At 33.4% G+C, this 27,939-nt stretch overlaps 6 protein-coding genes across 6 annotated transcripts; 4 read left to right on the top strand and 2 right to left on the bottom strand.

Moving 5' to 3' along the window:
* Positions 1–2,004: 2,004 nt before the first annotated feature.
* LOC116350598 lies at positions 2,005–5,008 on the top strand. The gene is made up of 6 exons (XM_031782440.1): positions 2,005–2,293; positions 3,506–3,631; positions 3,844–3,974; positions 4,115–4,250; positions 4,326–4,380; positions 4,444–5,008. Exons 1-6 carry the CDS (start codon positions 2,188–2,190, stop codon positions 4,589–4,591), a joined length of 702 nt encoding a protein of 233 aa, XP_031638300.1. The 5' UTR covers positions 2,005–2,187; the 3' UTR covers positions 4,592–5,008.
* Positions 5,009–5,640: 632 nt separating this feature from the next.
* On the bottom strand, positions 5,641–8,171 carry LOC116350587 (actin-related protein 8). Its single transcript, XM_031782425.1, has 9 exons — positions 8,021–8,171; positions 7,787–7,954; positions 7,353–7,726; positions 7,164–7,284; positions 6,977–7,093; positions 6,750–6,902; positions 6,456–6,683; positions 6,179–6,380; positions 5,641–6,103 (listed from the first exon to the last, which is right to left on the bottom strand). The coding sequence occupies exons 1-9, from the start codon at positions 8,051–8,053 to the stop codon at positions 5,802–5,804; spliced, it is 1,698 nt and encodes a 565-aa protein (XP_031638285.1). The 5' UTR covers positions 8,054–8,171; the 3' UTR covers positions 5,641–5,801.
* A 3,047-nt stretch (positions 8,172–11,218) lies between these two features.
* LOC116350592 (T-box transcription factor TBX10) lies at positions 11,219–19,174 on the top strand. The gene is made up of 9 exons (XM_031782432.1): positions 11,219–12,148; positions 15,378–15,726; positions 15,798–15,851; positions 15,914–15,996; positions 16,074–16,147; positions 16,321–16,494; positions 17,890–17,957; positions 18,513–18,613; positions 18,687–19,174. The coding sequence occupies exons 1-9, from the start codon at positions 11,989–11,991 to the stop codon at positions 19,082–19,084; spliced, it is 1,461 nt and encodes a 486-aa protein (XP_031638292.1). The 5' UTR covers positions 11,219–11,988; the 3' UTR covers positions 19,085–19,174.
* A 4,518-nt stretch (positions 19,175–23,692) lies between these two features.
* On the top strand, positions 23,693–25,543 carry LOC116350593 (splicing factor ESS-2 homolog). Its single transcript, XM_031782433.1, has 5 exons — positions 23,693–23,920; positions 23,994–24,150; positions 24,223–24,575; positions 24,638–24,934; positions 25,009–25,543. The coding sequence occupies exons 1-5, from the start codon at positions 23,783–23,785 to the stop codon at positions 25,483–25,485; spliced, it is 1,422 nt and encodes a 473-aa protein (XP_031638293.1). The 5' UTR covers positions 23,693–23,782; the 3' UTR covers positions 25,486–25,543.
* On the bottom strand, positions 25,512–27,512 carry LOC116350600 (COMM domain-containing protein 2). The gene is made up of 4 exons (XM_031782442.1): positions 26,436–27,512; positions 26,282–26,359; positions 26,106–26,188; positions 25,512–26,037 (listed from the first exon to the last, which is right to left on the bottom strand). The coding sequence occupies exons 1-4, from the start codon at positions 26,497–26,499 to the stop codon at positions 25,579–25,581; spliced, it is 684 nt and encodes a 227-aa protein (XP_031638302.1). The 5' UTR covers positions 26,500–27,512; the 3' UTR covers positions 25,512–25,578.
* LOC116350597 lies at positions 26,685–27,726 on the top strand. Its single transcript, XM_031782439.1, has 3 exons — positions 26,685–26,861; positions 26,924–27,387; positions 27,464–27,726. The coding sequence occupies exons 1-3, from the start codon at positions 26,791–26,793 to the stop codon at positions 27,640–27,642; spliced, it is 714 nt and encodes a 237-aa protein (XP_031638299.1). The 5' UTR covers positions 26,685–26,790; the 3' UTR covers positions 27,643–27,726.
* Positions 27,727–27,939: the final 213 nt, after the last annotated feature.

Consider the following 27,939-nt stretch of genomic DNA (forward strand, 5'->3'; position numbering starts at 1 on the left):
ATTTGAAGAAATGATTAAAAAGCAATCAGAATTTTTTCGCATATCTTCGATCATTTGATGAAAAGGGTATACAAATTTTCATTTATTATGAATGACGAAATACCTTTAATATACGTCCATTTGATTCCAACAATAAATGCATTAATATCGATTTAGTATGTTGATAACGAGGCACGAACTAGAACTATTGTATTATCCAGCAGTAATAAAAAAATTAATATTTGAAAGATAACGAAGGCAATAAAACAAAAACATTCTCTCCACTTTCAACTGAACGGTATTGTAAAAGGGAAATCTGGTGAATATGTTTTTAGATAGCATGGGGGCATTTGTTTAATAGTGAATTTCAAGGAATGCTAAAATATGACACATTCTCTTTCCTTCTTTCATTTTCGTTGCAAATCCAATGAACATACAAATATGCGACAATATGCAATTGTTGTAGATGTAATAAAATACGGCGCAACAAGTCAGCCGTGTATTTTGTTTGATATGATCAGAAAATTCTCGTCGTAGCAATTTGATGAAATTGTCCCATGAAATGAATCAGCTTTGTTTGTGAAAATAAAATGAATTATTAAAGAGAAGATTTATTTAAGTTTATAAGTTGAACAAAAATGTTTCTTAATTCGACATTTAGCGAACGACGTTTCGAAATCGCTATAGCAACACAAATCGTTCACGTCTTTCATAACAATGCAACGAGAACAAAATATTTTCGAACTAGGGGCTTTCATGTAAGATTTTCTTTTCCGAATTCGACGGATAAACAACAGTATATCAAATAATGCAAATCTTTACCGATTTCACTATTTTGTGCCAAAAATCCACCGATATCGGCCGATAATCAGAACCGCTCCTAGTTCTGGAAGTGGACCCTCAGGATGAGCCAGGGCATTGTCAAACCAGGATCTGGTCCATCCAGAGGATCCACCAAAATCCACTTCCAGAACTGGGAGCGGTTCTGATGATCCTGAGGATCCACCAAAGCCTACTTCCAGAACAATTAATTATCAAAAAATACCCGAATATAAACTATATTTTACAGATATGCCGATATTCCGCCGATATTTCATCGATATGCCAATACGGTAATGCAAATTTCATCCAATAAAAATACATGAAAACCCCTAGTTTTCGAAGTAAATAGAAGACGAAGAAGAAAGAGTAAAAAAAATGGATAAAACAATGACAAAGAGACGATTTGAAGCTGTCACTCATTTTCATAAATAGATCAAATGAATAACCTTGACGACCAAAGAAAGTCGCACCTTTTTTCCGTATGTTATTGGTTCAAGTGTGAAAAAAACTCTTCAAATTCCAGACAATTTATTTTAAGGCAATCAATCGAATCATATTATGAGTAAATTCGATTTATATTTGTAATCAAAATTGAATTACATGCTTATTAAGCCATCGGAAATGCACGAATGTGTCATCAAAAACGTTTACCGATCAAATGAAAAAAAAAATCATTGGGCGAGTACGGGATTATTAGTAATTCATTAAGTAAGATAATATTTATCATGCGAAAGATAGCTTCATTTCCAACATTTTGTCTTTTTTCTTCTTTAAACCAAAGTTTAAGACACTTTTTACATTCGCTTAGCGTCGCTGAAACTCGGTGATTTAATTTTGAATAAATACTGTTGAACAAAATAGCAAAACCAATATTTATTGTACACGGAAAAAATTCCATGCAAACACATCATATTCTTGACTAAACATCGGATAGATAAGATTTAACACTGATAAAAACAACGCGTTTACTATTCGCTTTCATTGCGCATTCATACACACAATTGATAAGACTCCAATAAGTCTGTCTCTGTGTGTGTGTTATTTGTCACCGTTTCAATAGTTATATTGTGCACACACAGCAGTTATTTTATTCGAATATTCGTTTAGCGGCAAGGAACGCTGTGTGCGACGCATATCTCCGATATTTCTCTTAGCAAACACACCGCACACTTGTATGATTCATTTTTTTTTTATTTCATTGTATTGAATAAGTGCAATTGATAGAATAAGTGTGCCACACATCAACCTATCCGCTTCAGTTTGTTTCTATTCGTCAGCTGGATAAGATCGACATTTTTTGGTGTGCAACAATTTCACAGGTCGTTAATTAAGCTCAATTTTTCTACGTTTTAAAAACAACATTGCAACATCATTCTACACATCTTAATGGCTAGAAGTGAGACAAGAAAACAACTGAACAAAATGTTGAGCAATCGTTCTTTTGTGTTCGCTGTAGTTTTTGTGGCGCTTTGCATTGGATTTTCGAGTGCCGGTAAAAAAAGTTTTGTTGATTTTCAAGAAGCAATTAATAATTATCATAATTTGAATGAATATAAAAACGTTGATAAGAACATACATTTTCGGGTGAATGATGAGGGCAATGGGGTTTCATGAGTGAAATAACGAGAGAAAAAAAAACACCTTGGATAAACTGTAAAAGCTACGTTTGTCATTGAACATTATTTTGATGAAGAAAATAACGCGTAAATACCCAGCAATTTCAAGATATTTCATGTTTTCTGATTTGAATTACGTAATTCTCTTACAGCGTCGCACGTTTTCTTTGGTCTCTGTGCACATATATTTAAAAGAAAAAAAAACACAATTCATTTTATGATGATTCATATTTACTGTTTGATTTAGCATCATAATCTTATCACATTGAACTACATTGTTAACGGCGATTTCTTTGATGTTCATCAAATTATTTATTATGATTGATTTTGTAAGGAGAAACCGTCTTAGCACCCAATCACCTTGGAGCATATACATTTTTAACTCGTTCCAATTTTCCAAAACAACGAAAATCGATGAAAATAACATTATGTCCAATGGTCAAGATACTTATATTTCAACAAATGTTTCTATCATTCTAAAATGAAATCACGCGACAACGTAATTGGATAGTACGACATTCACAGTTTAAAATATTGCAAATCGCAGCAATCAAACGGAAAAATGCATTGACGGAAAGAAAAAAAATCCCATCCGCTTAATATTTACTGATTAATTTATAAATTTGCACATTGGTCATAATTTTGTTTGTACAAGCGGTTGAGATTTTCGGTATTATTTTTTATATTGAATATCCACAGTGCACAATGCAAGAAAAGTCTCTTTGCGTAACTTATTGTGAATAAAATAATATATAATTAATGATATTGTAAATAATTTAAAATCCAAATTTGGAATAAAAATGCGTGTCTTTCAAAAGAAATCTGTCACCGTATACACAAATCCAAATTCTTAAAGATTTTTCACGCTCGTAAACCTGCGATTCCGTTTTTATTTCAGCAAAAATACTATATTGTTCTATTAATAAGTACAAAACACTTCTTTGGAAGTTCACATTGTGACGCAATGCGCTAAATATATTCTGATCTAAATTTTTAGTGACGCGTTCGTTCATTTACATACAAAATCTGAATAGGGCCTGTGATATAGTCACTTTTGACTTTTACTAATGAGAAAATCACATTTTCAGAAACATCTGTCGGAGAATGTGTGATCTGCGACTCGACTAAAGATGCAAACTGCGCCGTAGATCCATCAAAAATTGCACCACAGAAGTGCTCCACTCAAGAGAATACCTGTTACACTCGTATTCATGGTAAGTATTTACTTCATTCACTACTTGCTTGTGGTGATTGGCAAACTGAAACATTTTCTGTCGACTAGCTGAGCCTCAGCTGCCATTTGTATTGAAGGTGAAAGAGAAATGTTGAAATCACATCAGCCGAAGTTGGCCAAAGTTATTTCAGTCTGCGTACGCATACATTTTAATTATACTAAATATCTTTTCTTGTTTAATTCGAACCCAAGATGGAGTCACATATCGTGGATGTTTGAAAGAGCTCGATGAAGGAATTCAAAAAAATTGTTCGAGTGACGGCATGGGTCAATATTGTTTTATCTGCGAAAATGTGAATACAAATAAAGGATGCAATAATTTTGTAAGTATTGACTAAAATAAACGCCTCTTAGATCGAATGCCGGAGCATTTCCAAGGAGAAAAGTATTTTCGAGAAATTTATCGGCATTTCCTTAGGAATGGTAGAATTCAATTGCAATTATCGTATTTTTCATACAATAGGTTTTCCCATCTCATCGATTGACGTGCCATTCATGTTCAGGCGGTTTGAATTCAGCTTGCTTCAACGTCCCAAGTGATCCTCCATTGCCTTGTAAAATTTACAATGTTGAAGACAGCTGCTACACCTATAAAACTGGTAGGATTAAGAACGTTTAGAGTTTTCATAATTTATGATTGACACTTAAATGTCTCAATTTATTTTAATTCAAAGCAAAAACAATCGAACGAGGTTGCTTGTCCGACACATCGAAATGTAGCAATGTCAGGTAGATATTTTTTAAATTCGAATTTATGAAAACTTATTTACTTAATTCAAATTCGATTTGCAGCCATTGTAGCATCTGTACTGGAGAAGGATGTAACAATGAGAAAGGCAGTAGCGACAAGATTCCAACCGCACCATCATCAGCCGCCCATCTCGCAGCCACATTCAGTGTAGCTATTGTTATGTTCGTTAGTCTTTCGTTGATCTCTTAGAAATTTCTTCTAAGTAGTTGAAATGAATTCCAACTGTAAATTTTATCATAGATTTTGTCAGAATTGTTCAATTAATGTTTGAACTAATAATGTTTAAAATGATTTACCAAATAAATCGTAATCGAATTTAAAAAAAAAAAATATTTTGAATTGGTCATAAAAAATCGATTTAATTTTATTTCTTTGCAAATATTTATGAATAGATTATCACCGATTATTTTATTGTCACCAATTTAGATGACGTCAATGTATCATAAATTGAAGTTTTCTACACAATTTTCGATGAACCACAGTTAATTAAAGTTAGTTCCAAATCTAATTAATTTTTAGCTATTACTAGAAGTTAATTGCTCAAAAAATTATTTTGTATAAATGAAATAAAACAAATCAAAATAAAAAAAGAAATGCAAATGTCAATTTTGTTTCTACTTGTGCCGTGAATTTTACCTAGATTTTTACGCAGTTGAAAACTAGAAAATATATTTCATATTAAATTCTTTTTTCATAAAATAGATTTTCGGTCTATTTCAATGTTTCAGAATAAAAACTCGACTTATAGAATAAATACCTTCGGAATAGAGCAAGAGGTGAAATTCAAGGCCGAGTTTTTATACTCACTTAAAATACCTTACTGTTTTTTTTCCTTGCAAGACTAATAATTAGACGCGGACAAGCGAATTGAATGTAACCTTGAAATCTGTACTATTACAGATATGCCAAACATGGTCACTGATGATTCATAATACGAAACGTAAATTCCACGGTTTTAGAATTTCTATTGATTATTTCTAGATGAATTTAAAGACCGAAGAACATCCAGGGAAATGATACTGATTATATGTACCAAATGATGGCTAAAAGTAAGATAGCGAAAGATAAAGATTCGAAAATAACATGAATTGTAGTCAATTTTGATCCGAAATCGTATTCCAATCAATGAATTAACAAAAAATACAGTACGCTTGGAATCAAAAATAATTTTTTTGATAATTTATTGAATGAAAATGAACTTTGACATATTTAATTGACAATGACCGTATAACAATGATTTTATTTTGCACATTTGATTGTCAAATCGTATAGAAAAAACAATACTTTTTGGATATTATCAAGTTGTAATATGGCAATATTTTGCAAAACAAAAGATTTTATTTCATTAGATACATTCTTAATAGAAATGTAGTCAAAATAAAACTAGATAAACTCAATGCTACCACATAAATGGCGCTTTTTCTCTTAAAATGCGTACACCGCCTTTAGACCATTCGCTGCCAGTGATCCATAATTCCATTGCGCTTTCTAAACATGACATAACTGCACCACCCTTCCATGCAGTTATAGCTGGATCCATATCTTTGGGGCTGGTGACAATATCAAGATGTTCGGATCGATACAAATATGGTATTTGTAGTCCAACACGATTCTGAAGCCATTTTCCGATTCCAACAAATTTCATGCCACCTCCAACGACCAAAATGCATCCATACATTTTTCGCCTCAATTCGTCATTGGCTATTGGATTAAAGCAAATATTTCAGTACGGTGAATAGTTATCGTGTTCAAGTCAATATGCATTTCATAACTTACGACATCGTTCAATGCTCTGTAGAACAGCTTGGTCCAATCCGATGATCTGACCACCCGGAAGTACAAATTCTTTATCTAATTTTGAGTCACGTTGTTCAACCTCAAGTGAATCAACTACAATGTCTTCATCGGCATTGTCTGTATTCATTAAACCGCTCATATCAGATGTATTTTGATCCAATTGCTCTCTTGCTCCCTTACGCTAATAAAAACAAACATTTTTAGCCGTTCTCTTTATCAAAAAGTTTTTTTTTCAGCCAATCTGTATTGTACTTACTCCTGTTTCCCGCAGATATTCCGCATCGAAACAATCTTCGGAATCTGGTTGTTGCCGCGCTGGCTTTTGTACTTTGGCCATTTTTGGCCCGGTAATATTGAGCAATTCGGTGTGAAATAAACTGAGCGGTGCCACGACACACTCATCGCCCACTTGAAGTGTATACTTTGATGTTATCTTATTATTATGATCGACTATGAACTCTTTTTCGGTTGGACCGCAAATATCCTATATTTGAATGGAAGAAAACCAGCATAAAATTTATATTTTATTGAAAACTATATAAATTCATACCAGATTAACATGACAGAAATTTTCTTTTAATTGCTTTAGCAGCATTGCGTCGAGTGGATTTCGTTCATCGTATTCTTTGTATGGGAATGCACACTTCTTTAGGAGCCACTGAAAGGCTTGAGTTACATCCGAACCTCCGTATTCCAAACGCACCTAATTTAAATTGGCCAAAGTTAAAAATAGGCAAAAACAATTTCGATTCATTCTTAATAGGTACTGGTACATACTCTAGTGCTTGGATGTGAAATGCCATCTTCGACACATGAAACCGATGTTTTCTGATCACCAACATCAACCACACATGCATATCCCAGGCCAGCACCAAATGTTGCTGCCACATGATCCTGCGAAGTGTAAAAGTACAATTTTGAATAAAAAATTACGGAAAATGGTTGAATCTATGTCAATTCTCACTTGAACTAAAAAGCAGCTGCCAAAGCCCATTTTTAAAAGCAGTAAATTCATGAGTTCTCTCAAATGGCCACGGTTATAAATGTCTGGTACTATTAAGACGGCCTTATACAAATGTAAATCACTGCAAATATATGAAAATTTGTTTTCAATTAATGTCCAAAGATACAAAGGACTGATTTATGCACAAACCTCAGTGGAATTTTCAGCTGTGTTTTCAAAACATGTTCCCAAATCTCTTGTAAATCGGCCACCACTGCCGTAATTGAACCACCCACGCCGCCATGCAAATTGAAATCGCCTCGCCTTATTGGAAAATGTAAATTAAAATCTGCATTGGGGTTCAATTGAAGCACATCGTCACCAATCACCACATTTAAGTCGGTTGGATTGTAATATGATTTTACTGCGTTATCCAAGATTTCTGGTGTCGATCGACGATTGAACGCGGATATTTGTTGTGGAGGTGTTGCATACCGTCGACGACCATCTGATTGTAAACATGATTGTAATGTATGTGAAATCTGTAGACGACAATCCTCAAGCTCCTGCACTAATTCTTTGCTCTGTAAATGAAAACGTTTCATTCAATGGTTTTGACGTGATATGAATTGCAATACTCTTACTTTTATCACTGTTCCCGGTAAGACCGTATCCCGATAAGTTTTGCCCAACGGTTTTCGACGCCGTGCAATCGCATTTAAAATGCGATGTGGATTTATATCAGAAGCGCGTCCAATGCGTAGATTCAACGAGCCCGGATGAATGATGATTATCATATGAGCCTGCACTTGCTGCAATTCAAAGCGAATATCATTGAATAGTTTCATTATTTTTGCTTGTATTTGAATTTGGCTTACCTCAACAAACTCTGGCTGTGGCTGTGGTGTCATTTTTATTCAGATTTTAAGTATTTTTTGTTGAAAAAATCCCCATAGATTCTTGCTTTTCGTGGATCGGCATTTGTTTACTGTTTTTTTAATAGAACGCCGTTTCATCTGTCAAAGTTTTGTCAAATGAATGAGTCAAATTGTTCAATTGATTTTATTACATTTGCAAATGACGTATAGATGGCGTTGTGTATGTGTTTTAACAACAAATCTCAATCCAATGAATTTCATTGAGAAATTGATATAATTTGAATGTTAAAGAAAATTCAAAGCTAAACAACTATTAGATTGTTTATAAAATTTTATTTTATAATATTTTTATACTTTTATAATGTAGTACACGACGTTTTATTTTGGTAATGGAAAACGTAAGCAATCTCATCTCTTCAATGAAACATCATCTTTTCTTTATTTATTTACTAGGTGAAAAATACGAAAAAGTCCAACTCACAAAACGAATTCAATTTAAAAGTTCAGAATGATTTCAAATCAAGCTTCGAAGATTTCCAATTTAGATATATGTATGAATAAAAATTCCAAAAGATTTTAAATTCGGTTTTCTTCCATGTTGCATTGAAAATTGAAAAACTTTGGAAAGTTCGCAAAGTATTCACATGCCCGTTCTGAATGTCGTTAGATAAATTATATAAATTTCATTTGTGATTTTTATCAATGTTGTAACAAGTTACGTATCCGATATTATCATTCTATAAAACTCATGTATTTTCATCTCACATGCAAGACCAAAACCATTTTCAAATGGTCATTTTTATAGAATTCAATGTAACATACAAAAATATTTCTTTATATTGGTTATTTATTAATGACTCACTTTATTGGTAATTAATGAAATGGTCTTTATGGTTTTCAGAAAGAATATATAATTTTTCACTAACTTAAAGTGACACAAATGAATTTCAACGTTTTTAAGAACACCTGTTAAATGAAAAGATTAAAAAATTCACGCTAAAATATAGATACAAAAGTGGCCAAAAAACCGTCCCATTTGAACGAAAAATAAAGTTTAACTTTCCGAAACTAAATTTCTTTCTTTCTTTATTTATAAAACGGATTATATTGTACATTTAACAGCCTAATGGCCAATTACAAAATGTATTGTGGCGAATATATGGAAACAGTTTAAAAATTTAAAATTCATAATAGAAGAGAGAGTGCTTAATTTTAACCTTTTTTTTAAATTGTTATTAATTTCTGCCAAATAGTATTGCTTTCCATGAAATAAATATTAATGCTCCTAGAACACCCTCGCTTCAATTACAATATTGGGGATTTAACATCTTAAAACACATTAGATTATTCGTTATCTCGATTTGGAATTGAAAACTTCGTTAGAATATGTAGAAAATACTTATATGAACATTTCGAAATCTTCGAAGGCATATGAAATTGTCAAAGTTTCATTGCCAAATAAATGAAAACCATCGGAAAATAATGATCGCAATATTTTATCAGAGATTAGTATAATTTTGGTCATTGTTTTTGCATTCATTTAACTATCAAATCTTCAAATAAAACAGATATCATTATACGGAGAATACACATCGGTATGTTGTTAATGTTCAACTCATAAAATCTAGCCTATAAGTGGGAACCTTTTCAGCTTGAAAGACCAAGATAGCTTAATGATGAGCCTTTGTTCATTTCGTTAGCTCAATAATTAAAGCCACCGAAAAACACAATAACGTATGATTTCGATCACGACCAAAACTGCTATAATCGCTATAATCTAACTGCGAAAAATAGGAATAGATAGATGATTTTGAATGCTTATTTTCTTAGTTTCAAATTCAGATCTAGAAAAATAGTTGGAATCATAGAAGGACTAAATCACTCTTCTGAATGCCTTAAACGCAATACTTTTTAAAATAAAGATGAAAAACGATAAGAAAAAGCCCAGAAAAATATGCATCTGCAGATTTAGTCACACCTACACGAAATCGAGCAAAGAATCAAGAAAAACTAAATCCTCAGTCTCTGCAAGTGAGTTATCAATTTCCTCCTATCCTTTTTTTAGAAAATCTAAGTAAACGATAACTTTTGCCTACTTGTTTGTACAAAATTAGGAAAATTTCATTCATATTTGATAAAAACTTTAGTCAAATGAATGAAAAACTCATCAAATACAATTCTTGTTTAGCTATGATTTAGAAATGTCATTAGTTTAACACATTTATGCCACTCAATTATTATGAATGACTTAAAAAGGACTATCAATATGAAATTTAATTCATAATGAATGAATTTGTGCTGCTGCGTAAGCTGGTTTTCAAGTCATGTTCAAGCGAACAATTTGATTGGTTGTACGTTCATCGAAGAAACATAGTATTGATGCTTCATGCGTGTAATCGTTTATTTTTACCAATAGAATTGGCTCCTCCTACAAAGATCAGTTAAAGCTGTGCTTTACATTTATATACATCATATATACGTTCAGACGGCAGTGTTTACACTGTTGTTTTAACTTAGGATAATTCAATCGTTTTTGATCCTCTCAATTGGATCAATATATTACCATACAAAGAATTTCATTTGATTTTATGCTATTGCAAGGATTGAAAGAATCTTTTGCATTTTATCAATTAAATTGACTAGATTCAATGATTGGCGATCTTCAAAAGTGTGAATGATTGGACCTACGATCGTTTGCCCTTTTGCTGTTTAATTGTAATGTGTGTTTGTGTGCGGTAAAAATGGTGCTCATTTCTTCTGATCACTTGAAATATACGCTGAAATCTTTAACCAAGCGGCAGTCTTACTTTTCACTTCTTTTATATGCCGTTAGTATCTTATATGTGTTCAAAGCCAAACGATTTATTTTTATTTTTTGTGTGTGTTCTTCTTGTGGTTTTATGGGAAACACATTTCTTTTGAGTAGAGAAATTCGCCTGTTTCATATACCTACAACTGTATATCATTCGGTGTTGCTCACTCTAACACATGTGAATGTCAGTAGGATGATGTTTTTTTTTTCTTTTACTGGGCAAGTCTATCAATTCGTATTTCACCCACACAAAATCAACTGAAATTAGGCTGAAAGACTGAACAGTGTAGCATCGTGTGCATTTTCATCGTTTTTCCTTTGCGATATTTGTTTGTCTCTTTCGTTGAGTTTGTCGATTGATCGCAAGCAGAGTGCTCAGGGAAAAAACTTTGTGCGACGAGTTGAAAGTTTAATTATCATCAAATCGTCTTTGGATGCTGATGTGCATATTTCAAGTATTTAACATTTTTTTCGTCGTTTTTTTTTTCTTCTCTCGTTTGATTTCATCTCTCTCGCGTCTCTTGGGCCGGTGAAATAGTTCTGTGGCGTGCGCGCATATACCCAGACGGATCGCAAAGTGAAAGTGCTAGACAAAAAGGTGTTGATCGAATACGAAACAAATAGTTGTTGTAATTAGGTTAAAAATCGGTTTGCATACAAAATTCAAATGTGCCATTTGATTTGTTTGCAGTTTTCTTAGGTTTTTGTTTTCTCGTTCTCCTAACTTTTCGGAATGTTCACGGTTGATTTAAAAGTCCAACCAGCAAAATTGAGTGAAAACAAAACAACCACAGCACTGATTACATATTCGGCGATTTTGTGTGTGCGCGTTTTTTTCATCACGATGTTTATTTGTAAATCAATTCGCACTAAATTGTGATTGTTGTTGTTTTTTTCGGTTCTTGTGTATGTGAATGTGTGATGTTTTGACTTTTGTTAATTGAACACACGGAAAAACGCGAACGAACGGTGATAAAAGTTTTATGTGAAAATTATGTCAATGCTCAATTAAATGATGAAATGATCACCGAGATAATCGCGAATGAAATCTGATTGAAAAGATATTTGACTTTTAGCTTGTGTTGTACAAACTTGATGAAAGCAAAAACATAAACACCTTAATTACATTCGATTAGAATTCTGAGTGAAAAACAAAATGGAATATTATCGACCGAACATTACCGGCGGCATGACACAGCCCAATCTATGCGATACAAATAATATGATTTTAAATTCAGCCACCGATTCATATTCATCAAACTATTGGAATCATATTCCATACACAGATGGACTGTCACCCATGAAGCAAATCGAAGGTAATTTTGACATCATAAAAAATTGAATTAAGAACTTCTTCTTGGAGAAACAGCGTTGTAAGAGGTACCAAGTGTTTGCGGAGGGTGAAATTGATACTTCAAATATTCAATACTTCACAATTGGGTTTATGAGCATTAAAAATGCTTCATATCTCTATAAAAATTATTATCGCTTTATTGCACATTGAACCTACTACTATAGGAAATTTTCCCTTATCTCGCAAAAAAATATACACAAAATAGCGTGATTTTGTTTTTTCTTCATATTTCACTTCTCTTCTTCTGTCTAAATAAAATAAACGATTGTTTGTTCAAATAATTGTGATATATATTTTTATTTTCGTTGAAGCGGTTATTTCTGATTGAAGTTATCTAATTTTGTGTGTTTAGTTTGTTTGTTTGTTTGTTTTTTTCGGTCATTTAACATCGAAAAACTGTCACTTTGTTTAAACTGTGTCAAGCTCGGTTTGTGAAAATAAAACCAAACGCCATTCACGGGCCCACCTATTAGAAATTAGTCAAATTACTTCGACTGTCAAAAACGTTGAACACAATACATCTATTTGATGTATATATCCATTACGCTTCGTTTGAAGAAACAAATCTGAGCTAACATGTGCAACGGGAGCCACTTTTCCTTTCAAGCCCATGGCTAATCTCTTCAAATTTTCTCTTTAGTTCTAATCACAATACAAACTCTGAGCTAATTTTGCACAGACTCTATGGCTCTTTTATAATCCCATGTAAATGTGTGCTTCGCCAAAATCGATTGAAAAAAAAATGCGTCGCAATGAATTTCATTTGAAAATGCATGCCGATGTCTTGTTGCCTACAATTGATTGCATTCCGTCAAACGTGAGGTCAATGCAAAGTTAAATTTCATCGACGAAAACATGAAAAAAACAAATGGCTATTTAAAAGCGATGTTTGTATAATGCTTGTACACGTTTTTAAACATACAAATTGCTCTATTTGTACTTTAGATTGGCTTCCGAAATTTCTCTCACAATACTCGTGTAGATCGAGTTCTATACATAACTTCAATCGCATTTTACAGAAAATCACATTCGTCTTTGAGACACTTTTACTTGTACATTTCCAAGTGTATTTTTTGCTATTTTCGAGCGAAAATACGACGACGACACATTTTGTGAAATGAAAATATCGCATGAAAATCGAAAAGAAGCAATCCATTAAAATTGCTGGGAACTGAGAAAATAAAATGCAAACAAAAACTGTCTGGATAAAATTATAGCTCAATTTGTATTTACAATGAAGATTCATTTGTTTTCTCTTCCATTCCGTTTGGCGTGCACAATGAATGCGACGGGACATTTTATCCTTTTGAAATTACCATGCGACGACAAATCATACGAGAATTAATACTTAAAAAAATGATTTATTGCGACGATTTTTGGATGCAACGTGTCATTTGACTGTGTTGGCAATGCATTTGTACCGAGATTGATGTGATTTTGGCGAGAGTGGGAAAAAATAAGAGAAATAATTTGTTGAAATACTTCAATTGAGTGTTTTTAATTTTGAAACGTTCATCTTCAGTTGAAAGGTGTGTGTTTGAAGTCATTACATAATTGGCAATTTATATAAATATTTGCCATGATTTTTCGCTTCTAAATTTGGCCGTTGCATAAATTATAGTGTTAAGTTAGTCAATTGCATTTGATCATCGTCTATTTTCCAGTGTGACGCCACCCGTTCACAACCGAACACATGAGACTAATGAGCATTTCCAAAATGAACCGATGCATAGAAATCGACCATAAATCTCTAGCTCAATATATAGCGTCAGTGTGGCGCATGCTATACTTCACCAAAAACAACGCCACAGTTACAATTGCAATTTCTCGAATCGTTCTTAAATTAACATAATCACCAATTAGTTCTGTGCCATTTGGATTTCGATTGAAAATAATTGGATTACGAAGAAAACATCGGCATCTTTGATAGATACGCGATTTTAACGGGAATAGCGACGCATTTTCAATAACTTCTCCCACAGCAGCTAAGTGTTTTCGAATTAAAACCTTTTTGCGCTTGTTTCATATTTTTCCTTCCCTTTCAATGGCTGAAAATTCAAATGATTTATTGGAAACTAGAAAACATGGGGCTATATTTTAGATTTTTTTTTCTTTTCGATCATTTTTTTTTTTTTTTGAAAACAAATCGATTGCTGATGACAATTTAGTGAACACATTTATAATGTGTGGCAAGCTTTTTTTCTAAACAAATTTTCACCACGAGCCTAGAAGCCGTGAAATCACTTAGCACAACGGTGTATACTACATTGAAAATGGAACTAATAAGTTTTTAATGGAATTTTGAGTGGTTTAACGCTATTCCATTGTATCGATGTCGAAAAAAAACTGCCTTCGCCCGTCGTACATATATTTAAATCTGCCAAACAAGTTAAATCGGTAATCGTATCACATGGAATGGAAGTATACATTGGAAGATATATACAGAAATTCGATCGATAATTTCACAAAATTTATGATCTAAAAGAAGAACAACATATCTCGTGTCTTTTACAAGCAAAAAAAATGCGTTACACGAGAGAAAAATGCGTCTAACGACACAGAAGGCGTAGTATTGTTACCACACATGTTTGTTTATTTGCTTTTATGATCAGTGAAGTGATATGTCGAACATATTTTCAGGCTCTCTTGATTATTTTATTCTGCATTTCTGTACATGTGCACCGAAAAAAAAGACGATTTTCTTTCAGTTCTTCAGTTTTGCTTTTTTGCTTTGATGAATTTTATATTCATGCTCGATTGTACAAATTCCGTACATTGAATGGCACACGTTCCGTGAAATTTGAAACTCATTTATGTGTTCATAATCAGTTTATGAATTCGTCGTCAATTCAAGGAAAAAAACCAGCGACAGCAAAATAAAAGAGAACAATGTCTGATCGAGAAACATTTAAGCAAAATTTTGCACCTTTGGTGAAATCTCGACACATGTTTTTATGAGTTTTATTTTATGTTTTGTGTCATATATTTTTAGAATCCTATAATCATGTCATAAAGTCAATTTTCTTTTTCCGTTATTTTTTTGTCACATTTAAACGCGATAAAAAAAATACGTATACGTGAAACACACATTTGGTGTGTGTGTGTGGTTGTGTTCTTTTATCTGTCATTAAAACTTTATTTTCGTTTCTTTTACGTTCCCAATAACACGATATTTGTCTCCCCAATTTCAGCGTGCATTCAAACGGCCGGAAAAGATCGTTCGTACAAACCACTGGAGCACATCGATCAAAATATGTCGAATGATTTTCAAAAGCCAACACCAATCAACACCTATGACTCGAAATCGGATATGAATCATGAGCAACAAAATGGCTTAAGCAAAGAAATCGATCATACCAAAGAACCTGCCAACTATCATCCGGCATTGGTGCACGCAAACGTTGTACTCGAAACAAAACCATTGTGGGATAAATTTCATGAGCAAGGCACCGAAATGATTGTCACAAAAACCGGACGAAGAATGTTTCCAACGTTTCAAGTGCGCATCAGCGATTTGGATCCACAGGCCATGTACATAATGTATGTAGGTCTTTTTTTGGAGGATGAAAATCAATGCAATCAATGCAATTGTTCATTTTTTTCTTTTGTAGGATGATGGATTTTGTTCCTGTCGACGATAAACGCTATCGCTATTCATTTCATAGGTTTGTTTTAATTTATCTGTCAATTTTTCGAATTATATTGAATGTGGTAAAAATACTTTTAGCTCAAGTTGGGTAGTCGCAGGAAAAGCAGATCCCATTTCACCTCCACGAATTCATGTACATCCCGATTCACCTGCACCCGGAGGTATTCTTTGTTAATTTTCCAAAACATAAATCGATGCGAAAATTTAAATTATCAATTAAATGACATTTACTTTGCAGCTACATGGATGAAACAGATCGTATCATTCGATAAGCTCAAACTAACCAATAATCAACTGGACGAAAATGGCCATGTAAGTGTGAGACGATACTTTCCATTAAAATGTTAAATATAGAAAAGCATTTGTGGTATTTTTAGTTAATAAAAAAATAACGCACACTATAAATAACTGCATATTTGCTTTGGCTCGAGAAAATAATGAAGATTTTCTTTTTGTTTTCATAATTTTTCTTTTCGCTTCCATAGATAATTTTAAATTCAATGCACCGATATCAACCGCGTTTCCATATCGTATATTTGCCACCAAAAACCAGTAATTCAGCGTATAATACAGAGCAAGATTGTTTACATAGTCATTATCGTCGTTTTATATTCACGGAGACATCATTTACGGCCGTAACGGCCTATCAGAATCAAAGAGTAAGTTTCGTTTTTCTGTTTTTAATTTGGATTATTTTTAATGTGACTTATTGAACGTGGCTGATGCTTGTTGCCATCTCGACTGTAAATTAAATTTTGTGCATTAGCTTTTGTTTGTGATTAAACACATATAAATACATTCCGCTCCGGATTTTTTGGTTAATTTCTGCGGTATGTGCGAAGCGCCGACGCAAAGATTATAAATTAAATGAAAATCACCAAAAATTAAAACCGCCATTTTTCATGTAATTTGGAAATTTATTGAAACAATAAATTAAATTGATGAGGTAGTTTAAAATTTTGTCGTTCCGGTTATGTGACAGATATTGCAAAGGCCATGAAACCGCATAAAGTTCTCACATCGAATATATCCAGCAACCGATACAAATTAAGCGTGTTGTGGGATCTTTTGGATTTGTGGGTGCACACAAGTGATCTTCTGAATACAGTTATGACAGTTGCTCGTCAATGTGAACACAAAAAAAAACATGCAGACAAACATTGAGAAACGTCTCATAACTGCACACGAAATGAAGAGAAGACGACGAGAAAAAAAAACACAAATCAAAACAAAGAAGGGGTCTGAGACTGCACAAAAATGAAACGCGGAGAAAAAAAATTCTTAAAGAAAATAAATTTATTATCTCGACGCCAAAACAGCGAGAAGAAAGTGTCATTTTCTCTTCATTTAAATTTTTCTTACTTGACACATTGTTTGTATTCATTTGGTGGAATGAAATGGGAGAGAAAAGGAAAAAAAGCATTATATTTGCTTTGCTCTCGAACTTATTTGACCTGATGTGCGATTTTCACTGAATATTTCCTATTTTTTTTAGTATTTTCTTTTTCTCCGTCTCTCTTCATCTCACTTCGGGTATGCGCATTCGTCAAACCACTTTATGGTCCCTTTGGAATCATTTATAATTTTTTATTTTCCACCGACGTCAAGGTAAACTTTTTTTTTAATGAATACTTCTACTGTCATTCGAGTCTTTGCATGGTATCTTTGTCTATGTTTCAAAGAAAATAATCCATTTTGGCATATTGAACTGTTTATGTAAGAAAGCTATTTCATAAGATTTATGTCCGTTTAGCATATCAAAAACAAAAGTCAGCCATAGCATCAAAGATCTCATTGAAATAACTCACACGCGCCTTGATTTATTGTTCTCGTTCCACGATCTAGCGTCAAATTGTGCCAGCAATTAACGAAAAAATAAAAATGAAAAAACCAAGAAAAATCGAGAAAATGTTCAACGAAATTAAATTGATTTAAGTCACATGCACGATTGAATGTGGCGACTCATATTCATCTCGGCATATTTCTCTTAAAAATGACAAGCAACATTAATCAGTTTTATTCTTCAAAATAATAAATCGTACTTTCTGTTACAGGTGACACAATTGAAAATCGTCAGCAATCCATTTGCCAAAGGTTTTCGGGAAAATGATACAAACGATGAGTAAGCATCACATATCTTTCGTTTATTTACTTGAAATGAGAAATTTTTTGATTTGGGTGGTTTTGCAAATTGCTTGTTTTTCAACTTTAGTTTTCCATTTAATCGATTCGATACGTCACGAAAATCAATTGAACAGTTGAAAATAAACAAATCCGTTTTCAAATTGCCTCCATTTACATTTTTTTTTTTTGGTAAACAGTGCATATCATTCTGAGCAGACATCATCCACTCAGACGCACATACACATTCATATAAATATATTGTTTACATTGAACTACAATCGAACACCCAAAAATAGATAACATGTAAACCACATTTGTTTATTCAGTGGAGGAAAAGTGTACTTGCTTTTATCTATTCACTGAGCCTCTTTCTTTTTATTTCATCAAAAAAAAAACATATTCACGAAATTCCAATTTATACTCTTGCAAAACAAAACGATTCATAAATACAAATGTCAATTGTGAAAATTCCGCATGGTTTTTGTTTCAATGCCCATTCATCGCATGGTAATTGATATGTTTAATTTGTGGGTTCTTTTCACATTTTGAATAGGTCTACTGAATTGCTGAATAACATGCAGGCCCATGATCAAAGTGGACCAGAGAAAATTCGACAAAATCGTCATCCAACGCAAACAACAATTTCTGCGAAAAGTATGAATCTGATTTTATTATCTTTATACATAAATCGAAAAATACTAACATTCTGAAAATACATTGATTTTAGATGGAGAAATGGTTTCACAAGCAAATTGTAACCAAACGCGATTGGATACGACGAACATAAACTGTAGTATGACCGCCGCACAAACGGCCACATCACCAGAACGGATGATTCAAAGCCCATCGTCACATGCAGCTCTGACAAATGGCAATTTACACTCGATCAGTCAACCGTATTTGGGCGATACGAGCCAATTTGGACCATTCTATCATCATCATGGTCAACATCATCATATACCCAGCTACGGTAATCCATATGATAAATACAAAAGCGTACATCATACACGATCACCAAACACCAGCCCATATGATGCATATCAAAGTTTTTATCCAACAACACCACACCATCATCATCATCAAATTGTTCGACCAAACAGCTACATCGATCTAGTTCCACGATAATTTTTAAGCTTTGAAATTCGGTTACTTTTTTTCTACTTTTTGGTAGTTTTAATTTTAGAATTTGTACGCCAATGATTAGGGTTAAGAAGAAAGATCTTGTCGAAGAGAATGAAATAGTGAATAAAAAGAAAAAAAAAGTCATTGAAATGAATACTGATTTCTTTCGTTGCTGCAAATGCTCTTGAAACCGACAACAACTTATCGACAGATACCAGACAGCTTGTACTGATAAATATTTACGTAACACTGTTCAATTGTCATTGGAAAGAAACTTGAGATCGTCATATTTGGGGGTTTTATCATTGAATAAACAACTTCACAGATTTATTAGTTTTCAAATGGCCGGAACAATATTTTATGGTTCACATAAAATGGTCAGTTTTAACGAGCTTCGGAGACAATTTTTTTTTTTGGGTCATTTAAGTTTTGTGTGGTCGTCACATCGAATCAATATGCATTCGGTGCGACAGGACAAATTTTAAAATTTATTATACGCTTTGGTTATGCAATTTCCACTTGAGATATATCGGTGACAATTCCATCGGACCTCACATAAGCGTCGTTGCAACTCACGCAAAGTGAAAGCGATACAGTGATAACGAAAACAGTTAGAATAGAGAGGATTCGAATTACAAGAGCAGTTATGAGTGCATTTGGTGCGTCAATTGGTGTGCAAAGAAATGACTAATGACCTTCAAACGAAAAAGAAATTCCAAACAAATTGACAGTGAACACAAAATAAACGACGAAACAAAAACAGACGAAAAAGAAAATTGTCAATTGATTTCGTTTTGTTTTACATTCTCGACAGCCACAAAGAGCAACGCACACATATATAAGCTTAGAATCAATTGGTTATGGCCAAAGAACATAAAATGTGACAACATGTGTTGTGTTCATTACACTTCGACAGTGTAGTTGAGCGAAATTTGGCTCTGAAAACAAAAGCCAACGAAGCAATTTATTGCTGCAAATAAAGCAAACAGTGTGAAATGGATTTAACAAAAAGTAACACAATACATTGCATTTTAACTGTGTCGATGGTTGACGGTTGACACAATTGAAATTTGCGAAATCGATGCAAAAATTGGGTTGAAAAAAAAATGCATGGAATTTTGTTGATTCGATGCACTTTTGGAATTCTGACATGTAATATCGATAAAACTTGAGGCATACCAACGGAAATATAAAATGATCGTCGAAGAAGTGTAAAATCGAAATTGTTCACATCTAAAGGGAAGGAAGGAAATTCGAAAACAAAAAAAAACTGAAATTTAATTTTTCTTTCACTGAATGACCAGAAGATTTATCGATGTTTCGTTCAAATCGATGTGTGAATGAAATGCTGCGACGTGCATCGACGGATGTTTGTTTTGTCCTTTTTTGTTCTTTACGACTTGTGCAGCGTCTGTTTTTCAATCTTGGTTTCTTTATTTTTGGCCTCGGTATTATAGATTGAATTTCAAAATTATGATTTCCACTTAGCGAAGGAAATTTCATTGCATTTCTTCTCTGTCGATGAATTAATTACGTTTTCGATCTTTTTTCTTTCACTTAAATCATGTTGGTGCTTCTAAGGGATTTAGTCTTTCAAAATATTATTCCATCAACTATTGAATGTATAAACTAATAAATTCTGTCTATATCGAAACCAAAAAAAAGATCATTAATTTTCCATCTTTCAAAAGGCAAACCAAAATTTGTCTTAAACTTCAAACTATTGAACTCGATAATGTTGAGTGCGCGCGAGCGTGCGAGCCCAAGTACTCGATTCAGTTGAGTTTTTACGATGTGCAGCAATATCATTCGCACCCAATAAATTGTTTACGATGAAATGTTATATGCTTTGGGCACAGCCAACACATGGCAAAAGTCACTTTTGCCTGAAAAGTTCATGCGTGCAATCGGAACCTCTCATCTGGAAATATAACTAAAATATTGAAACAAAAAGCGTAATTAATCGTTTTGTTTGGATTTTATACATACGCGCACATACGTAATTTATAATCACTCCTATTGCCGTTTTAACGACATGAAAGTTCGTAGTTTTTTTTTACTTTCATTCATAAATTTGTTTATATTGACTTTGTAAGTTCGTGGCGAGATGATATTGTCTTTGCTGCTGTATAAACAAATATCCTAGAAAATTATCATAATTTGTTTTTAAGAGCAAGTTCTTTTCGAAATTTGGAAGAAATAACAATCATTTATGTGCAGTTCAGATATTATATTGAGATATTTTCAGCCAGATGAATCAGCTCAGCCAGATATCGTCAGGGGCTGAAATTGAGTGAATACAATAGAAGTGATTGTTATGGCTATAATTACACTTACATTGCTACAATCACTTTTATTGTTTTCGCTCCATTTCAGCTCCTGACGATATCTGGCTGAGCTGATTTATCTGGCTGAAAATATCTCAATATAATGTCTGGTGCAGTTTGACTTTGTTTTTTATATAGACAATTCATGAATCGCAGCAGTAGAGCTGCATTGAAATGTAGTTTGGTGTGTGCTTTGAACGAATGAAAATTAATTGCACCGCAAACCACATGAGCTATACTCAACGACCACTGAGAATTTTATGTTTAGAATTTTGTGTGCACACATAAAACGAGAAGAAGAAGAAAAAAACTATTTTTACCACTAAAAAAACCATATTTTATGCATGACTTTGTACAGAAATCCAATGGTTTTACGTCAAATGCTCATATGTACTTTGGAAGATACAGTAAACTGTATAAGGTGTGAACTGATTAATGAAAAAATCATGGATGATGCACAACACTAAACATCGTTTTGTTTCATCTGCTTAAAAGCAAAGTTGAAAGTAAAATGTATCCACATTTTTTTTATTGTAACTTGGCGTTATTCTGAAAATAGTCCACAATCGTCTTTTTTTCATTCATGCAAATTTCGTTCGTTTAAAAAAAAATCAAGTGCAAAACGCTCACAATTTTAAAATGTCACACAAATATTTAATGATTTTAGTGACAAATGTATCAATCGCAATGAGCGTTATAAATTGTTGTACATGCAATGCATAAAATACAGTGTCATCGCACGCTCTTACATGGTTCGTCGAGTATGCAACATATGCCCGCATTGTGAATCTCACAAATGCAAGAGAGAAGAGAGCGAAAAAGTGCATCCCAACGAAAGCGAAAGCGGAAAATATGAAAATAATATTTTGTTGTATGTGTTCGATGTGTCGAAATAAGTTGTCAACGAAATCATAAATTTGATTATGCAAGCGACGAACAAGAAAAGCACGGGCAGACAAATTTTTATTCCGAGTTGGAAACGAGACTGACTGCCATAGAGCAAATGGAATATAGAACGGAAGGAAAGTAATAATCGCTGCTTAATGCATTCACACAATTGTAAATCATCGATTTTCGGCAGCAAAGTGAACATATATTTCCGTCTCCGCATTGTTGAGCAGTTTTAGACATTGTATTTGATGATGAAAACACGGCCAGCAAAATGAATCTTACGTAAAAGAACGGGTTTTATGCGTTCAGGATTTCCGTTGAGTTGAACGATGAAAATGTATATTGGTCGTTTTAAGTTTTACTAAAGGGACTTTTACGCACAAAGACGACATCAATTGCATTGTTTTGATATCATTTACAGTAGCGACGAAAAACATTGCACATGGTAAACGCTGATGCATTTGTTTCCAGTTAAATGATATTTCTTCAACTCTATATCGAAATGTACTGTAACTTAATCAAATTTACGTTCTTTATTTAGTCAAACTCTAAATAATTAATTCCAAGGCTTTATCAAAGGATTATCATGGAAGATAAATGATAAAGAATTTTCTCTAAATTTAACACAATTCTGAAACTACACATTATAACCATTTGATAAGATTTTTCTTTACATAAAATACGTTGATTTCATTCAATTTTGATTGTTTATTCTTTTATTTGTTCAGAAATTTGTTTGATTAGACAAGTTCTTCATTCACAATGTTGAACTGTAATCACTCAGAAATTCTATCTGGAAGCGGGCAAGTTTTCAAGCATGCTTTAGCAACTTTTTTATTCAAATTGAGCAACAGTAGTTGCAGGCATCCAATTTTAAAATTTGCTTGTTAAATAATTCGTTGCTCACATTGCTTGAAATTATTTTTTTGGGATCATGCACCATTTTTCATTATTATCTGTCTAATAAATGTTTATATCTAAATAATTTTCATCATTAAACTGAAAAATCGCCAAAAATTCTTAACTTTTTTTAGAAAATTTGTGAAAAATTAGTAGAATACGGAGAATTCAAAATTTCAAGTAGTTTATTAGAAATTAGTAAAATTCGAGCAATGCGAGCAGCAGCAGCAAACCTTATACAAATATACTCGAGCAAGCTTGCGTTTTTCTGGTCGCTTCCAGAATATTTAGACTATCATGGATTTGCATATTTTATTGATTGAGTTTTGTCCATTTCCCTTTGAAATGAACAATTGTACAACTAACAAGCGATTGCATACGTGTTACCGAACTAACGCCATCTACAGGTCAACATAGTAGGCTCATATTTTTGTCTAAAACTAATTCACTTCTGGGAACGTGTATTTGTTTATGATGACATTCGAACAATTGACAAGAATGCTGTCACAAGCATAAAATAATAACATCATATCTCAAAACGTTTTCAATGAAATTGTATTATCGCCGATAAATTTGTGAAAAAATGACGGAAAAACTAGGTGAACGGGCTTTGGAAGCCATAAAAAAGATGGACAATGCGGTGGTCGAATTTAAAATGCCAAAAGTACCCCGAACAAAACGGGGTCAAATGAAAATATTGACAGAGGAACAATACATTGAGGTAAAATTTTCTTATTTATACTTTCACAATAATTCATTCATTGATTGAATTCCATTTTGTTTTGATTGAATAGGAGCTCGGCAAAATAATACAAAAAGATTTCTTTCCGGATTTGGAAAAATTGAAAGCGCAAAATGCATACCTGGATGCAATGGAAAAGAATGATATTATAAAACTCAGGGAAATTTATGCAAAATACAGTGGTCATAAACCAAATGAACCACTTGGATGTAAGTAATTCACATTCTCCTTTGACACATTTCATCGATTACAATGAAGAATATTCGATCTTATCTAATTAGCGGAGAGTCCGGCCACATTTGAAACACCGCAGCGAGAAGACTGGAACCAATCAACATTCTCAACGCCATCGTCAAGGTTGTTCCAAGAAAGAAACTCAGATGCACTTTCCACCACGTCAAGGCGAAGTAAAAAAGCACCATCCGATGGACATACGTTGGACTCTTTTCTTGCTACGCATACAAGTGAGGATAATTGCAGTTTTGAAGAGTTGATTGAGACAGCCGATAAAAAATTGCGTCAAAAGTTTGCCGTACTATTTGAGGCTGAACAACAAACCGCCATGGCCATTGCTCTAAGTTTAGATTTACCAAAAATTGAAGATCAATTCAAAGAGATTATTGGCCCAAAGAGAGTAAGTAATTCTCACAGAATCGTATTGACAAACTCATATTTAATCAATTTGAAATTTTATAGATCGATACATGGAAATACACAAACAAAAATAGCATCATGTATGTCCCGGATGGTGTTGAGCTGTCCAAAGCCGAACAATTGGAGCGAGTCGATAAAAAACAGGAAATAGAATACAACAATACACGTTTCAATGCGAATCCATTTAACGATCAACAGAATAAAGACACAATCACTGATTTGGCAAAAGCACAGTCAAACAATCTGAATGGTCGCGTTGGAATCGATGGAAATGCTGTAACAGCGTTATCAGAAAGAAATGTGCGTGGTTTCAGCTTTGTAGCAACACCGTCACCGCAGGTAATTTATTTTTTATCAATTTCACACTCATTCAGAAGTTAAATAGAACACTTCGTTTTTTCTTCCTATCACAGCCAGGTGTTGCCGAGAGTCCTTTAATGACATGGGGTGAATTAGAAGGAACACCGTTCCGATTGGATGGTTCAGATACGCCAGTTCGACCTTCATCGGGTCCATCATTTCGTATTGCTGAGACATCAAGGCGTGAAACGATTGCCCATTCACTGGCTGAAAAGGCTGGTGAACGAATGCGTAATCAAAAAGCAAAAGCATTGGAAGCGGCTCGTCGAAATATCTCCTCACCACATATTCGATCAACAATGGATCGTCTGGCATCAATGTCTCCCGCTGCAAAACGCTTGGCATCCTCGAGTATCGGTGTAAAAGATCACTTATTAACGCCTAGTCCAAGAACACCACTTTCACAAAAAACACCAGCCACTCCATCACCACTAATCCGACGAAAAACACCACTCGTTCGCACCCCATCATCCAAACAACGTCTTACCGACGATCTATTAAATATTCCAATCAAATCAAAGCGAAGCTAAGAAAAAAAAAACGTGTTGACTTGTGAAATAAATAAAAATTTGTATTTTTATGGGCGTATATGCTGGGATATGATTTTATTAATTAATATAAGCTTATAGGTTTTTAACCACATTTCGTACGCGATGCGTTCGAGCTTCTTGCAGTGTTTTCTCTAACACATTAATGATGTAAATCAAATTATTCGGATCGGTTTGAAAAACGACTTCTTTTTTGCGACTATGCGGTTGTTGTTGTTGCGAATCATCACTATTAGACTTGGTGACTATCGGTTGTTCAATTAAACCCAATGGACTTTTATTTTCGTCGACTTTTTCCGAATCCAAATGGAATTTGATCGTTATAAATGGAATAGATTGTTGAATTAGACTGCGTGACGCTACTCTGCCTTCTAAGCGCCATTCTAAATCACGAAATCGATATTCAACCAAACTTATTTGATCCAATACATTTCGAACGTATTCCTTTTTGCTGGTAACAAATTGCCATAGTATTGAAATGTGCTCTTTTGTAAATCCTGTCTGTTCAATTTGCGAAAATTCGTCTTCGGTCACCTAAAAATACATGAAAATTACCAATTATTGTTTTCTTTTAATTTCATCCATATTGAATTTACACATACATTTGTTTTTATTGAATTCAATTGAAGCATAATCAGCGCATTTATGGCATCTTGAAGGGCAGCTGTTGTTGTATTTAGTTTAGCTTTGAAAGGAAAAAAAATATATACACAACAAATGTTAACTTTGAATAGTCGATAAAAACTTGTTGATTGTTTTGATTGAAAGTATGTATTACTTGCGATGGCCTGGAATTTATTTGTATTGGAACCATTGTTCATGTAATCCAAAGTAACTTTGCATATCTCAATGGCAACTGAAAATTTAAAATCGTGGCATTCAATTTGTTTTTGCAGGGTTTCTTAAAAAACCAAAAAAAAAACACTGTGTACCTTCTGGACTATTTTCTCGCAGCAATTTCAAGTGCTCGCGTTGTTCGGTGTTTATTAAATACATGATTTTTTTCTTAGAGTTTAAAATGGAACCTCTTGCCGTCAATTCAATTGATTTTTTTCTGATAAAATTTGTTTTGACAGATCAAAAACAAAAAACAACGATAAAATAACATTTGACACATTTGACACTCTGGATAGATTTGTACTAAAAATGTCATTGTGTGTTCGGCAATAAACACAATATCATTGTGAATTAAATCACTTTGAGGTTAGAATCGATATTGTTGTCAAATCATTCAAACAATTTGGATTTTTGCGTCGTAGCTTTCGGTACATAAAACCCGGCAAAATAATGGAATTTGGTGAATTAATTGAACCTGATACACGTGCATTTTGGGGAAATTACGACGAATTTGACGAAGAGTAAGTTTCAGTATTGTCGCGAAAACTGCTAGTATAAATACCATTTTTTTTTCGTTTTCTAGAAATAGTCAAATTGAACCAACAGCACTGTCATGGAAATGGATGGACGAAGGAGAATCGTCGGGCGTAGAAAAGTTCAAAAATCTATTCATTATTGAAGGTCGGCAAATTTTCGATTTTGTGCAAACAACAATTTTAAAGAAAACAAGCCCATTGTGTCAAATTGATGGCTGCAAAACATCCGTCTACAAACTATCGACCGGTGATTATGTTTGTGTGTCTGAAGAAAATGATTTGGATCAAATTGCACAAATGACCGAACTGTTGATGCCATGGCTGGAAAAGGCTGAACAAACATACCTGTTTCCATTCCAATCGGCCTACACTTACAATACACAAAAAGAGTTTGATAAACGTTGTTTCATTCGTACAATTTCCAATGCAACTGCAACTCCAACCGAAAATGAACTTGATGGCATCGAAACAATGGAAGATTGTAACATTGTAAATGGCCTGTCGGCTGGTGGTAAGTGAATAATTTACCGAATCGATGTTTACACTGTTATAGCTGATTTTAAATGATCGATTTAATTTAATTTCAGTATCGACATGGCGACACGTTCACAAGCTACCCTTTACATGTTACACGATTTACATGGACTGTGTACAGGTCGATTCATTTGTCGGTTCATTGGTATTGAAATTGTTCAATCGTTTGGGTTTGAAATGTGATTCAAATTATGTTGTGAAAACAGTTAACAAATCAAATTTGTATATGTGAATCAAATGATAATATTCAGAAGTGTGAGCAAGAAAATAAAAATAATAATAAATTCTAAAATAAAACTTTACACAACAAACGGTATTTTATTTATTGTTTTCAAATCAAAGTTCGGTTAAATAACCCAAATGATCAAAGTTTCATTTTAAGTTTTTGAATTCGGAGAAAATTTAAATTGTCTGCGTGCATTTTCACATTGCATCAGTCGCAGCTGTTCACTTGGACGTTAAACAATGCAGTTCCATATTTAAATTCAACTTTGGTTATGTTTTGCAAACATTTGAAGAGCGACGCGCA

Source organism: Contarinia nasturtii, unplaced genomic scaffold (genome assembly GCF_009176525.2).
Source record: "Contarinia nasturtii isolate CC-2019 unplaced genomic scaffold, AAFC_CNas_1.1 Cnas_scaffold_4311, whole genome shotgun sequence".
In the NCBI taxonomy this organism is placed as follows: domain Eukaryota; kingdom Metazoa; phylum Arthropoda; class Insecta; order Diptera; family Cecidomyiidae; genus Contarinia; species Contarinia nasturtii.

Coding starts and splice junctions, on each gene's coding strand:
- LOC116350597 (XM_031782439.1), top strand. CDS start 26,791: ATGGAATTTGGTGAATTAATTGAACCTGATACACGTGCATTTTGGGGA. Junction 26,862..26,923: donor TACGACGAATTTGACGAAGA/GTAAGTTTCAGT, acceptor TTCGTTTTCTAG/AAATAGTCAAATTGAACCAA. Junction 27,388..27,463: donor AAATGGCCTGTCGGCTGGTG/GTAAGTGAATAA, acceptor ATTTAATTTCAG/TATCGACATGGCGACACGTT.
- LOC116350587 (XM_031782425.1), bottom strand. CDS start 8,053: ATGACACCACAGCCACAGCCAGAGTTTGTTGAG. Junction 7,727..7,786: donor TACCGGGAACAGTGATAAAA/GTAAGAGTATTG, acceptor TTTCATTTACAG/AGCAAAGAATTAGTGCAGGA. Junction 6,684..6,749: donor ATTTCTGTCATGTTAATCTG/GTATGAATTTAT, acceptor ATTCAAATATAG/GATATTTGCGGTCCAACCGA.
- LOC116350592 (XM_031782432.1), top strand. CDS start 11,989: ATGGAATATTATCGACCGAACATTACCGGCGGCATGACACAGCCCAAT. Junction 15,852..15,913: donor TATCGCTATTCATTTCATAG/GTTTGTTTTAAT, acceptor AAATACTTTTAG/CTCAAGTTGGGTAGTCGCAG. Junction 15,997..16,073: donor CGATTCACCTGCACCCGGAG/GTATTCTTTGTT, acceptor TTTACTTTGCAG/CTACATGGATGAAACAGATC.
- LOC116350600 (XM_031782442.1), bottom strand. CDS start 26,499: ATGTATTTAATAAACACCGAACAACGCGAGCACTTGAAATTGCTGCGA. Junction 26,360..26,435: donor GCGAGAAAATAGTCCAGAAG/GTACACAGTGTT, acceptor TTAAATTTTCAG/TTGCCATTGAGATATGCAAA. Junction 26,038..26,105: donor TGAATTCAATAAAAACAAAT/GTATGTGTAAAT, acceptor ATGTATTTTTAG/GTGACCGAAGACGAATTTTC.
- LOC116350598 (XM_031782440.1), top strand. CDS start 2,188: ATGGCTAGAAGTGAGACAAGAAAACAACTGAACAAAATGTTGAGCAAT. Junction 3,975..4,114: donor ATAAAGGATGCAATAATTTT/GTAAGTATTGAC, acceptor TTCATACAATAG/GTTTTCCCATCTCATCGATT. Junction 4,251..4,325: donor CTGCTACACCTATAAAACTG/GTAGGATTAAGA, acceptor TTTAATTCAAAG/CAAAAACAATCGAACGAGGT.
- LOC116350593 (XM_031782433.1), top strand. CDS start 23,783: ATGACGGAAAAACTAGGTGAACGGGCTTTGGAAGCCATAAAAAAGATG. Junction 24,151..24,222: donor ACCAAATGAACCACTTGGAT/GTAAGTAATTCA, acceptor TTATCTAATTAG/CGGAGAGTCCGGCCACATTT. Junction 24,576..24,637: donor AGATTATTGGCCCAAAGAGA/GTAAGTAATTCT, acceptor GAAATTTTATAG/ATCGATACATGGAAATACAC.